Genomic DNA, 14,075 nt, shown 5'->3' with positions numbered 1-14,075 from the left:
TGAGGCCATTATCAGCACTTTCTTCCCCTGTATCCCAGTTTCTTGGCCGTGCCTGGGATAAAGCAGCTGGAACACCCACAGACTCCCCCCAGACGGCGGCAGGCATGAGCAAAACCACGCGTGAGCAAAACCAGGTGTCTGCTGGGCTTGGGAGCAGCCTTCCCCCCAAGAGCTGCCCTCAGCCCCCCAGCTACACTCCACAGGGAGCGAACAGGGTCTGCCCCCCACCCATCAACTCCACCCAACCACTCCCAGCGCACCCAGTCCCCAGCAGACTCCGCAGCTCCCAGCCGCACTCAGCTGCAGAGCCCCCGGTTCTGCTCACCGGGCAGCGCCACGACTTTAACCACGAGATCCTGGCACTGGGTATTTCACAGACACTGACCCAGGCGCTCAGTGCTCAGGCAACCACGTCCTGGGAGCCAGGAGCAGCTCTGCAGGCGTTACCCCGTGTCTGAGCCGCACCAGACCGATGCAGGAGACAGGCTTAGTGCAAAGAGCAAACCAGGGCTTCTCCTGCTGCTTTGTTCAAATCTGTCCTCGCTCTCCCGGCCACCCTCTCTCCCCTTCTCCCTTCCTTCACCCTCTTTCACTGCACATGCAACACCTTAACAGAGCAAATGGTCTGCACAGCAGAGCGACCAGGCGGGACAAGGCGAGCAAAATTAAAACACCTACTTGCTTTCCATCACCTCATCCCCTGTGTTATGTCCAAGCGCCCTGTTTCCAGCCAGCAGTGATCCTGCCCTCCAGCACCCCGCAGGCACCTGGGCTCTCCCCAGGGAGCAGAAAGAGCTGCCTGTAAGATCTCTCAGCTCTGCAGCACCCGAGACCCCGCAGGCATCCTACCTCTCCTGAGGTGGCTCCGACCTAGGTCTCTGTTGTCCTTCAATTCCCAGCACTTCCTCCCTCTGCGCTCAGGCAGAGCAGCACCAAAAAGGCTCCCAGGGCTGTGGGGGGCTTTTATAAAGTGCTTCCCCCACGCCCCCTCCCTCCAGCCAAGTGGTCTCACCTGTGGAGCCCTGCCCAGCATCGCCTGGCTCGTCAGTCCCATCGCCAGGAGCAGCACCCTGAGGAACTTACAATTTGATTTTCCCTTTAAAAATAAAAAATAAAGAAGGAAAAACTGCCCAGCCCTGCCTGACCAAATAGCTCCCCCCAGCATGGACCCTGGCAGCTGCCCACACGCGTTCACACGCCGCGGTTCTGCTCCGGTTTTGCCCACGGGGTGCTCAGCGCGTCCCTTTTTCCGAAGGCTGGAAGTAGGCTGCGCCTCCAAGCAGCACATTTCAAACAGGGCAGTCCCACTGGCCCATGACTTCTCTGCGCTCACGGTTTCTATTTTCTAGCCCCTTCATCTGTCTGCACTGTGTTAACGGGTACACAAGTGTGGGAAGGACGATCTCGGCCCCAAGACACCTTTGCAGGGACCATCTTCCCCAATTAAATGTTGGGACTGCACGTTCTCGTGAGCGCTTCCAAGGATGCAGGATTGGGGCCGTCAGCAAGAGGCCCGTGACTCGGCGGGTGCTGACCAGGGCCACGGTGGCCGCAGAGCAGCCACAGCCCCTCGGGCACATCTGCTCCGCGCTGGATGAGTGCCTGGGGTGCTGTCAGCGCAAGATCAACCGCATCAGCCTTCACCGGGGATCGAGAGCGTCCCCAGGCAGCGCGGCCAAAGGTGATGGTCTTTATCTGTGCCTCGTGCTTCTCAGATACCAAATATCAAAACATGCCTTGAGACACTCCTGTTATTAAATATTCCTCCGAGATTAGAGCAGTGCTTCCTCCTCTCTAGCCTCTTCCCTCCCAGCGGAGCCGATGAACACGATAACTTATCGGGACCTTCCCCTGTGCTGTTAACAACGGCACGGGGACTTATTGACCCACCTCAGAACAACACACTGAATATTTAGGACTATCCCTGAGCTCGGTAAGAGATAACATCTTTATCATAGGAGCCCTTTAAACCCTCAGTGCCTGCCAGGCTCCTCTGTCCCCACTGAAAGGACAATATCAGACCCAGAGCAGCAAACACTGATAACAAAATACTTCCTTGAGCGAACGGCAGTGCCGGGGCTGGCAGAGGGGGTTGCCCGGCCAGCAGCCCCTCTCCTGGGGCTCTCCGCTGTCCGGACACACGGCAGCTGCTGGAACGGACAGACACACCAGCAGAGCAACTGCTCCACCCCAGCCTGGCCAAACCCTGGGTGCAGGGGCACGCCCGTCACACCAGCACAGCACCCAGCTTCACAGCACCCAGCTCAGCCAGTACAGCCCAGCACAGCCCAGTACAGGCCCGCAGAGCCCAGTACAGCCCTGCAGAGCCCCGCAGCCCCAGCTCCCAGCAAAGGGATTTCCCCTTAGGCTGCCATCAGACCAAGACCCACCCCACGCCCTCCGTTAGCAGGAGGAGGGGTTGGCTTGGAGCAGGCTCCATCCCGCCGTGGATTGGGCTCGTTTGCAAACGAAGCGCCCAAGGCTGCGCTCCCGGCGTGTGTCGGCCGCGAGGTCCCTGGTGGGATCACTCGAACCTCTCACAGTGTCCTCACACGATTATCCCGTGTCACACCTGGGAAACACGAGCACAGAGGAAGAGGCGACCGAGACCTGGATGCACCCTGAGGAATCGCTCCGGACAGGAATACTCGGGGATGCTCAGGTCTACAGAGAGACTGTCAGGGGCCAGGAAGGATGAAGCACAGCGTGAGCACGAGACTCACCTGCCCAGCTCAGCCCTGGGGGGAAAATGCCAAGGAATGACCCCAGACAGTGCTGGGGAAACCAGTGGAGATGGCTCTGCTCAGCGAGCGAGGGGATGGCTGGGCAATTAGGAAGCAAAGCACCAAGGAATAAATCTGGAGCCTGAGCAGAGGAAGATCAGCAAAGACACAAAGGTTGAGAGTTCAGACCCTGAGGAACCAAGTCAACCTCTGTTACATAAGTCTACAAAAGCCTTAAACTGTTTTGCTGAGAAATGAATCATCAGCAATGATTAAACCCCAGAGAAGTCATAAAACCAGCAGATATTGATAAAATGGGATGCTGATATGGTGAAGCTCAGCCGTGCACAAGCGGATGAGGGTTACCTGCGGTGAGCAGCAGGCGCTGGGCTGAGGGGACACGGGGGCTTCAGAGCTGGGCTCACCCTCTGCAGCATCTCTGGGGGTGTCTGGCATGGCCAGGATCCAGGACAGAGCCTCCTCCCCCAGCACGTACCTCCACAAAGCCACACTCAAGGACCTTGGGTAAATCCAGGCTCTTTTCTGAGCCTCTGAGCATCCCTCCTGAGGCAGATGAGCAGCCCTGGGAGGGGGGTGAGTTGCCTTTTGAGGCTGAACTGGTGAGCAAAGAGTGGGGCACCCCAAGCCAGGAGCGTGGCAGGGACACGGCCGTGGGCTGCAGGGAGCCAGCGCGGGGTGAAGGATGCACGGGGGGACGGGGTGGTGGGGAGGCCGGTTTCGCACGGGCCTCCTGCCACATGAGCAACTCTTCCCCTTTGTCAGTGCTAAAATAGCACCCGACGCCACTGATTGAGGAGGCAGATCTGGTGTTTGACCCAGAAGGAAATCTAAGCTAATCTACCTCAGCCAGCCAAAAACCAGAGGGGCTCATTCTGATACGAAGTGCTGGCTGAAGCCACACACCTGATCAGCAACTGCAAGATTAGATAAGAACTGAACTTAGTCCCATCCCTCATGTATTAATGGGAGCTCTCCGGTCTATTCCAGTTCAAGGGCATGAAGATGTTCACTTCACTGGGGTTCCTACTTGCTGCCCTCTCTTTAGCAAGATGCATCCCCGTGCAGCAGGTATCCCACCGCAGCAAAGTCCTCCTGGTGTCCTTTGACGGCTTTCGGTGGAACTACGACCAGGACGTGGACACCCCCAACCTCGACGCTATGGCTGCGGAGGGGGTGAAGGCGCGGTACATGACTCCTGCCTTCATCACCATCACCAGCCCGTGCCACTTCACGCTGCTGACCGGTGAGTCTTCCCCAGCCCCGAGCCCGACAGAGCAATGTGGGGTGGGCTGGGGAAGGGCAAATTTAGGGTTTATGCAGCAGTGAAGGAAACTAATTCAAGCGGCCATCCAGCCTCGGCTGCACGCTACGCTTTAGGATAGGTGTGTCCTAGAAATACAGCGAGAGACAAGGCAATAGTTGCAGAAAGGGGTAGAACTGAGCCGGTGTTTATCAAAGGTAAATAGCACCAGATGTTGTAGGAATTATGCAGCCGCCACCTAGACCATGGTAGGAATTAGCACGGTAGGAATCAACATCCTGGTTGGCGACGTGGATGGTGGGATCGAGGCACCCTCAGCACATTCCCCGCTGACACCGAGCTGGGTGGTGCAGGGGACACCCTGAGGGGAGGGATGTGCCATCCTGAGGGGCCTGGGCAGGCTGGCAGGTGGGACCATGTCAACCTCATGGAGTTCAAGAAGGCCAAGGGCAAGGTCCTGCCCATGGGCCGGGGCAATCCCAAGCACAAATCCAGGCTGGGCAAGAAGGGGATTGAGAGCAGCCCCAAGGAGAAGGACTTTGGGTGTTGGTGGGTGGAAAACTGCCTGTGAGCCAGGAACGTGCGCTGGCAGCCCAGAAAGCCACCCGTGTGCTGGGCTGCACCCAGAGCAGTGTGGGCAGCAGGGCGAGGGGGGGATTCTGCCCCTCTGCTCTGCTCTCGGGAGACCCCCCTGCATTGCTGGGTCCAGCTCTGGGGACACCAACAGCAGAAGGACACGGACCTGCTCGAGTGGGGCCAGAGGAGGCCACGAAGATGGTCGGGGGGCTGGAGCACCCCCCTGTGAGGACAGGCTGAGAGAGTTGGGGGGTTCAGCTGGAGAAGAGAAGGCTCCGGGGAGACCTTAGAGCAGCCTCCCAGGACTGAAAGGGGCTACAGGAAAGGGGGGAGGGACTCTTGATCAGGGGGGTGTAGGGATAGGACGAGGGGGAACGGGTCTAAACTCAAAGAGGGCAGATTTAGATGAGATGTAAGGAAGAAATTCTTCCCTGTGAGGGGGGGGAGGCCCTGGCACAGGTTGCCCAGAGAAGCTGTGGCTGCCCCCTCCCTGGAAGGGTTCAAGGTCAGGTTGGACGGGGCTTTGGGCAACCTGGGCTAGTGGAAGGTGTCCCTGCCCAGGGCAGGGGTGTGGCACTGGATGGGCTTTAAGGTCCCTCCCAACCCAAACCCTTCTGTGAGTCCATGATTACACGGAGGCCACCCCAACAGGGCTCATCCCTAAGTTCCGCTTTAATAACTGGTCAGATCAAATCTTTTGTAGATATTTATTCCTCACACATAGGATCTGCAGCTCGTAGTTACTGGATTTATAGTCTCTATAGGTCACCTGGTTTCCTGATGGCACTTCTGCTCATCCAGTCCTGTTCGCAGAGCCCAGGGTCTCCTTTTCTCCTGGTTCACTCTCACAGCCTCCAGGCACCCTTTTTGTCTGTGTCTTGAGATATTTCCTTCTCTTTTGTTACAGGATAGCCTGCAGGTAAAGTTTACTTACACTTTCCTACTTACCCAAACAAAGATTAAAGTACAGTTTACGCAGCCCAAGGCTTCATTTATTTAGTCACTACTGCTAAGCTCTGGCACAAATCAGTGTCTCACGACCATGTCCTCCCTGGCTGTATTAGCATACCTGCAGCGTTTATATTATATCGGTGCCGAATATCAGTAGCCTCTGATCTGTGTACAGATTGGATGCAACACTGCAAACACGCAGATATAATTAGAAAGGCACAAACACAAAATAATATTCCCTTCAATATTCTCCTAATCTGGATTCCCCAGTCAGCGAGAGACGAGGCAAGAGCTGCAGAAAGGGACAGAACTGAACCTCTATTTATCAAAGGTAAATAGCACCAGCCCAACCCAACAGCCTTCTTTGATAAGATAAATGATTTTTTAGACAACGGAGATGCACTAAATTTAATCTTTCTGGACTTGAGTAATGTATTTGATACAGTGCCACACGGGAAATCATTAGTTAAGATGGAGAAGACGAAGATTAGTACAAAACCTCTAACGTGGGGAAGTAACGGGCTGCGGGGAAGAGGACAGCAGGTGATGCTGAGAGGAGACTGTCAAGCTGGAGGGAGGGCAGCAGGGGAATTCCTGAAGAATCGATTTTGGAGCCAATCTTATTTAAGATTTTAATTAATAACCTTGGCATAAAAGAGTGGAACATGCTAATGAAATCTGCTGATGAGAAAAGGCAGGGAGGCATTGTCAATACAGGGGAGGACGGGGATATCATGCAGAAGTAACTGTGCAGTCTTCAGGACCAGAATAATAAAAATGGCATGAAATGTAATAGCACCAAGTGCAAGTCTTTCACTCCTAACAGGAATTCCTGCTGCACGCCGACCTCAGGGGTTGTGAGCCCCAGAGAAAGCGAAACGCCGAGGCGATTAGTTAATGCAGGGTAACGGGGAACCCCGCCGGCGCCGGGACGGGCAGGGGCGATTGCAGGCAGCACCTCCAGGGCCGAGGGTCCCGTGGCTCGGGGTGCAGGCGAGACCCTCCTGCGATCAACCCCCCACCCGCGCGAGGAGCATCCCCCAGCATCTCATCCCCTGCCCTGGGAACCCCACTTTGTACAGCACAGGGGGAGGAAAGGGGCAAAGCAGAGGCAAAGGGGGAGGGCTGGGATGGGGTACGAGAGGCAGAAGCTCCTCGCTGAGCCGGAGCGGTCCCCGTGCCCAGCGCAGGGGTGAGACCCCCCTGTCCATCCACAGCCTGGCTCACCGCCAGCTCCTCCGTCTCTCCTGGCAGGGAGGTACCTGGAGAACCACGGCGTGATTCACAACATGTGGTTCAACACCAGCACGGGCCAGAAGCTGCCCTACCACAGCACGCAAGGCGTGGACAGCTGGTGGGACAACGGCAGCCTGCCCATCTGGATCACCGCTCAGAGACAGGCAAGTGCAGCGGCCCCCGCGCACCACAGCCCCTGCGCAGACGGAACCTGCCTGCAACCAGCCAGGAAAGCTACAGGCAAGCCACGATCTCTAGTGGCCGTGAGCTAACAGCCTCGCTGCAAACGGCAGCTAATTAGACCAGCAAAAAAAATGAAATCCCCAGACACCGGCAGGAATAATTATGCTCATTCTGTTAAAAATAGCAAAAAATAATAGATGCGTTTCAGCTTTATTAAGACGTTAATAAAACAGGTTCTCCTTTCTCTGTTTAAGGAAACCTCCACCAGTTCCTTAGGGAGCACCAGGAGCCCAGGGGCTTCAGCTGCTCCAAGGCACAAACGGCGTTTCTGCAGCCTCACCCAGGACCGTGGGGGGGCAGCGTCAGGGGCTGGTCCCCCCTACACTGGGGGCTGCAGCGAGGCTTTCCTCGAACCCCCTAGGCTTTGAGTCTGGCTTTGAGACAGGGCTGGCCCAAGACATGTGCTTTTGCCTGTATTTACCTGCCAAGTTGGCCCCGTTGACTTCAGGGCAAGCGCTTATAGGATTGGAGTGAAACACCTCAATGTGTCGATGGTCCAGAGCCGGAGGGTCCACGCAAGGTACAAACGGGTCACTGTTCCCAAAGTCACAACTAGTGTTACTAACACAGTGAGAAAACCAAGGTGCAGGGAAGGGCAGTGCTTTCAATTAATCACTTTTAATTGGCACTGAGCAAGAAAAACTCATTAGAGGCAGAGGGAGACATTAGGGGGCTGAATGAACTAACCGCATTAGTAGGTGGTTGCACTGACAGATGGAGAGATGCTGCAGGGCGAGCTCAGGTGAGTTTATGCAATGTCTCCCCTAACAGGGTTTAAAGACGGGCTCGATCTATTTCCCCGGAGGAAGAGCAAAATACCAAGGGGAAGAAGTGAATATGAAGCTGGTGGAGCCCCTCTTGTTCAACTACAGCAACGAAACCAACTGGAGAGAGAACATTGACACCGCCATGGAGTGGTTCACGGTGAACAACCTCGACTTCATCGCCCTCTACTTCGGTGAGCCGGACTCGGCGGGACACAAGTACGGCCCCGAATCCACGCAGAGGAAAAACATGATCAAGCAGGTGGACAGAACCATCGGTTACTTGAGGCAACGCATCCGGGAGAGCGGCCTGGAGTCAAACCTCAGCCTCATCATCACATCTGACCACGGCATGGAGACTGTCATAAAGACCAACGAGATTCACATCCAGACGGTGGCGAACTTCACGTTCAAAGACATCCAGTTTGAGCTCTTAGATTACGGACCGAATGGACTACTGGTGCCAAAAGAAGGAAAACTAGAGCATGTGTACTCAGTCCTGAAAAATGCCCACCCAAACTTACACGTGTACAAGAAAGCCGACTTTCCGAGAAGATTCCGCTACGCCAACCATTCCCGGATCACCCCGCTCCTGTTGTACAGCGATCCAGGATACGTGATCCACGGGGTAAGATGTATCCCACTGCCTCTCTCCTCCTGTCCTTCTCGTGGCACCCCAGTACCTACCCACCTTTAGGCCTTCACGTTGTCTGGTCGCCCTACAAACAGGTGGAAGTGCTTTGTGTAAAGACCTTTTCTGCTGTTCAGACAAAGAAGGGTCCAGAAGTCTTGGCGCAGGACTTGCAAAACACGGAGTATCAGTTGCAGGGTCCTCTCCTGGCCTGGCATTAGGGGAAGGCCCAAGGTCAAGGCCAGCAGGCAGCTTCCCACCGCGAAGCTCCTCGGTACAACAAAATGTGGATGAGCTGACATTTAGGGAGGGAACTTGCAGGATGTCATCGCTTGAGAGCTGTGTCTAGGCAGCCCCCTCCAGCTCCTGCAACGTTTAACATTATAGATCCACTCCAAAAACTCAAAGAAACTGAACAGACTGTTGAATGCTGCAGCTGCGGAAGGGGGGGAGGCGTCCGAGGCCGTGCTGGGGAGGGGGGAACGAAGGCTTTGGGCTCTCACATCCTCTCTCTCGCTGCCAGAGGTACAAGGTCCAGTTCAACAAAGGGGAGCACGGCTTCGACAACGAGGCCATGGCCATGAAAACCATCTTCCGCGCCGTGGGACCGGCCTTCCGGCGGGGGCTGCTGGTGGAGCCCTTCGACAGCGTCCACGTCTACGCCCTCCTCTGCGAGCTGCTGGGCATCACCCCCGAGCCCCACGACGGCGACCTGGAGGCCCTGAGGCCGATGCTGCGTGAGTCGGGCGGGGGCCGCGCGCCGCCGGGTACCGGGAGCGCGCGCCGGGATTCCCGCGGGAACAGCGACACCTGGCGGCCGCCGCCCGCCCCGCCCGCTCCCCGACACCGGGGGCACCGACGGGCACCGGCCCCACGCTGATGTCCCCCACGGACACGGAGATCGCAGCTCCCCCGCTCCCCCCCCACCCCTCCCCGGTCCCCGGACGCGGCAACCGGGAAACTTTGTACGTTAAAGGTCCGGGAAACGTCCCCACAGCAGGAGCGGGGAGGGAAGGGTGGGGGGGAGCAGGGTGGGTGGCCACGGGTGCCCAATTCCCCGCGGGAGCTCCCCGCCGCCGCCGGGACGGGGCCGTTGCTCGCCCGGGCAGGGGCCGGGCACCGGGCGATCGCCGCGCTCCTCCTCTCGCCGTTGCAGGCTCCCGCGCTCCTCTCCCTCCCGCCAAGACGCTGCCGGTGACGCTGGGACTCGCTCTCGTTCTGGGACGCTGGGGAGGAATGTACTAACCCCCCCGTCAGAGGTAAGTGGCTCTAAGGACCCCCCCAACCCCCCCGCAGGCCCTTTTCCAGGCAGCTGCGTGCCCCGGTTGTTCGCGGCCTCCTGGGGCTCGTCCGCCCGTGACGCCCCGCGCTGCTCGTTGCCCACCAGCCACTCGCCGCTGGGCACAGCGGAGCCTTCGCCCCCTCGGGCAGAGGGACTCTGGATTTTGACTCAGCACTGACCCCCCCCAGGGCATTTGCTGGGCTAGAAAGAAGGGCTGGGCACCCCCCAGCCGCTGCCGAAGCGGCCCCCCCGCTCTCCGGTCTCTGTGTGGTGGGGACCGGGGGGGGGTGGGGAGGGCAGCTGTGGGAGCACCGGGGAGGAGGGTGAACCCTTCATCGCTCAGGGCTCTGCCTGTGCCCGCGCGGGGCTGAGAGAGAAACAAGGAGGGGGGAGTTGGTCGCTCGCCTCACCGTGCGCGTGTGCCCGCAGACCCAGCGGGACGAGCGATTCTCAGGCTGATTTCCTGGTGCTTCCAGCGTGGCACCACCCAGCCGATATCACCGAATCGTCTAGGCTGGAGAAGGCCTTGAAGATCATCTAGTCCAAGAGCCTATCCATAGGCTGCACATATGTGAAATAAGTATATTCTTAATTACAGCGCTGTGCTCTCCTGCCTTGGCAGCCTCCGAGTTCCAGGCAGCTCCACCAGAAACGGGTGGTGAGATGAGGATGGACACGGCTCATGAAAACCACCAGTTCCGCTCTCAGAGAACCACACTGAGTTCCCAAAACCTCCCCAAATTCCTGACCCACGCTCCTCCAGACTGCCAGCATCCCAGGGGGGAGATGCCCCCCCCCAAGCCTTGGGGTGCACACCAGGACACCCCGCTGTGGAAGCCGGCACCGATGTACAGTCTGACCTTGAGAAGGTCACCCCGTGGCTGCGTTACCCCGACCTCCCCGAGGCAGAATGACTCCGACTCGGTTTGGACCAGGGACAGCTAATACACGTTGAGCATCTAAAGCAATTAAAAGTATTTGTTCCGAGTGCGCCGGGAGGCTCCTGTAAACGGCGCTGGGCTCTGGCACAGAGCGAACAGCCGCGACACACCAAGGAGACGGTGAGGCCCAGCACGTCTCTGCCGGCCGCGGGGCTGGGCTGGCTGCCGCAGCGGCACGGGGAAATCCGGCAAAGGCCTGGGAGGGATCCCAGAGTCAGTCAGTGTTTCTGGGTGCCCTCAGCACCCTTCTGCTTGTCTTTCTGTCCCTTATGGCTGTGGACAAAAACGGGAAATACCACCTACACACCCCTGAGCCCAAAACCCGCAGGCAGGGCAGCCCCGGCTGCGCTTAACACACCTGACTCGGCTCCGGGAGCTCTGGGAGGGGGCATCAACCCTTGATGTGTTTTGGGGAGACAGAGGAGGTGGCAGCGACGGGGCCAGTCCCCCCCACTCAAAGGAGACACCCAGCATCGCCATTCCCCAGCCCAGGGCCACGCAGAGCCTGGGCCGCCTTGTGCCGCCCGGCCTGGCCCCCCCGCAGCGGGGCTGATGCACCCTGGATGCCAAAGGCCCTCGCACGAAGCCCAACTCCTCTCTGCAGGGAGCAGCCCAGGCTCCCTCAGCCGGGCTGGGGCTTCGGGGAGAGGCAGCAGGACACCCCCCAGGCCCCTCCAGCGTGGCATTAGCGTGGCAGCTGCCCCAGGCCCCATCCCAGATGCTGAAGTGCCTCTCCCCAGCCCGGTGCCTCATCTCAGGGGCTCGATAAACATCTGTTGCCATAGAGACTTGCTCGTGCTGCCTTCCCTGCATCGGCTTCACCCAGCGAGATGAAACAAGAGACGCACGCTCCGCTCGGAAAAACAGGAAGAAAATGTTTGGCTTGAAACCGTGCTGGGGGTGGGGGTCAGGCCGGCAGCACGCAGCGCAAACAGCCCGGCGGCAAACGACAGGGAGGCTCTGAAAGGGGAGCGCGCGGGCCAGCGCCGCACACACTTCTTAAAATAATAATAATCGTGCACAGAAACTTTCCCAGTGATCCTGCTGACGACCTGGGGACTGTCCGTGCAGGTCAGCACCGCCGTGCCCGTTTTACAGACAGAGGGGGGCAGCTCGGCTGGGATCCCAGCGATGCCGGCGGTGGGAGCCCGCAGAGCTCCTGACCGTGGGGGGGCCTCTGGGTGCCCGGCAGGGACAGAGCGGGATGCTCGTAGCGCTGATCCCACTTGAGTTCCCAGACCCACGCAGGCAACGGGATTTATAGTGACCCACCTCCTGGCGGGAATCCTTACCTGCCAGCTGAATTTCGCCTCAGCTGTGAGTGGGAATTTAGCTCCCGATTCGACAGGCAGCGTGTTCAGTCAGACAGGGCTCTGCCAGAACAACCTCTCGCGAGGCAGGTACTGAAGAGTGAACCCTGCCATCTCCCTGCTAGGAAGATTCCCACTGCCCCTGAGATCACACGTTCTCCGTCAGACATCCCCTGGAGCAGCTCTTCTCACTCGGAGCGGGGGGGAAAGAAAAAAGCGAGCGTTGAACGGGGCATTTCTTCAGTGCGCCCGTATTTACAGCACAGAGCATCCTCCCAACTCTGCGTCTCTGAGCACGGCAGGAACCGGGAGGATTCCCCTCCCTGGCCGGAGACCCAGCCCTGCCTCTCCATCCTCCCCCCCAGACCCTCTCCCTGTGCCCCCCTCGACCCTCTCCCCTCGCCCTGGCCCCCCCCGCCGGGGGTCCCGCTGCAGTACCGGCAGCCGGCGGGCGATGGCTCCCGAGCCGCGCTCACGGCCCTACACCCCCCCCCCGGGAGATCCCGGCACCGGCGGGGCGGGGGGGCAGCTCAGGATAAAACCCCACCCAGGAGCACCCCGCGGCTTGTCAAACCGGCGGTGCCCGCGGTAACCGGCCACTCGCCCAGCTCCAACAGCAGCCCCGGGGCCCTCAACTGCCGCCAGGTCCCGGTGTGAGCGGCCTCGGTGGCTTCCGCGGGGACAAATCCCCGGGTGCTGCCCGGTGACAACTCAGAGCTGAAGGGCTCGGCGGCACCAGCCTGGGACCCACCTCTGGGCGCTGCCGAGGCCGGAGCTCCCAGCACGCAGCACCCACCACCGCTCTGGCCGCGCGGACACGCCGGGCTGCTCAGGGTGATGCCCTGGAGATGCGCGTCCCTTAAACCTCCCGGTCCCTTCCTCCCCCCTCACAGCGCAGCCCCGCAGTGACGGATGCTTCGAAGTCCCAGGCGGGATGGGTGAGGCCGATCCTTCCCCCGTGGGTGTGGGGAGGTTTAACCCCACCGACACGCAGAGCTGTGAGAGCCTAAACCGGCTGCCGGTCCCCGGCCCAGGGGCTGTCTCCAGCCCAGCCCCTCCCCAGCAAACCCTGGAATCCACAAGACACTGCCAAATTTTGCCTGTCCTTCTCTGAGCCTCTCCCAGCTCTTCCCGCTGCATCTCGCACCTTGTACACTTACTTCCCCCATGTGACATTTCCACCAAACCTTTACCCGACAAGGCCCTGCCCAGCCTTGCCAGCAAACCCGGCACTGGGTTGTGCTGGTGGACGCAGTCGCTGAGATCCCGGCTCTGCCCAGCGCTGCATCTCCCCCCACCCTCCCGTCCCCATTCATTCCCCACCGCCCCCCTCCCCGGGCCTGGGGGTCACACAGCAGGGAGAGCCCCCGCTGTGGATTGCATCCCAATTTGCTCCGCATTTCCACACCATTTGCTTCCTTTTCTTTTTCCTGCACTAGAAAGACGCCGCTGCCCAGGGGTCCCGACTGCTCCCGGCTGGGAACACAACAACAAACACCCCCCTACACCTGTGTCCTTGCGGCAGATGCAGTTTCCAGGAAAACTGCTGCCTCTTGCAATGCCCGCTCGGGGGGCGGCACGTGCCCCTGCAATTCCCGCACGCGGCCGCGGGCCCGGACACCACCTGCTCTCTGCTCATCCCACCGAGCCCCGCAGCCCCGTACCCAAATGATATGCAGATCTCTGGGCTTCAATTGGCCAATGCCTTGGGGAAACAGCCACCATTTGCCCACAACAAACATGGTGGCTGCAGCCCAGCCGCTCCCTGGGCTGGGCCCAGCTTCATCCTTTGAAGTCAGGAATATGAGGCGCCCTTGGCCCCCCCCAGCAAACCCCGTCACTGTTCACCCTGACCCAGGAGAGCCCCGAGCCCGCAGTGCCAGGAGGAGCGCAGGCACCTCAATAATGCTCCTTTTTTCTGGGCGGTCCAGGCACAAAGACCAAGTGTCCCATCAAACAGCCCCGGTGCTGACCCCCACCCCAGCCGGGGCTCTTTGCTCTGCAAGCCCCCGAGGAGCAGCCGCATCCCTCGCCGCGGGTCCGAAGCCTGATGCGATGGGCTCTCGCTCCTGGTTGATGCTTGGCCCCGCCACACTCACCCCGGCAGCCCCGCTCAACTTTCCTGCTCCAACCTGC

The 14,075-nt window shown here is 59.4% G+C and overlaps 1 protein-coding gene across 1 annotated transcript; it reads left to right on the top strand.

Moving 5' to 3' along the window:
• Window positions 1–3,746: 3,746 nt before the first annotated feature.
• ENPP7 (ectonucleotide pyrophosphatase/phosphodiesterase 7) lies at window positions 3,747–10,229 on the top strand. The gene is made up of 7 exons (XM_074889124.1): window positions 3,747–3,987; window positions 6,787–6,932; window positions 7,783–8,403; window positions 8,930–9,143; window positions 9,563–9,644; window positions 9,703–9,762; window positions 10,118–10,229. The coding sequence occupies exons 1-7, from the start codon at window positions 3,747–3,749 to the stop codon at window positions 10,227–10,229; spliced, it is 1,476 nt and encodes a 491-aa protein (XP_074745225.1).
• The last annotated feature ends 3,846 nt before the right edge of the window (window positions 10,230–14,075 follow it).

This window comes from Strix uralensis, chromosome 19 (assembly GCF_047716275.1).
Source record: "Strix uralensis isolate ZFMK-TIS-50842 chromosome 19, bStrUra1, whole genome shotgun sequence".
Classification (NCBI taxonomy): Eukaryota; Metazoa; Chordata; class Aves; order Strigiformes; family Strigidae; genus Strix; species Strix uralensis.
This window is presented reverse-complemented; position numbering and strand designations above follow the sequence as displayed.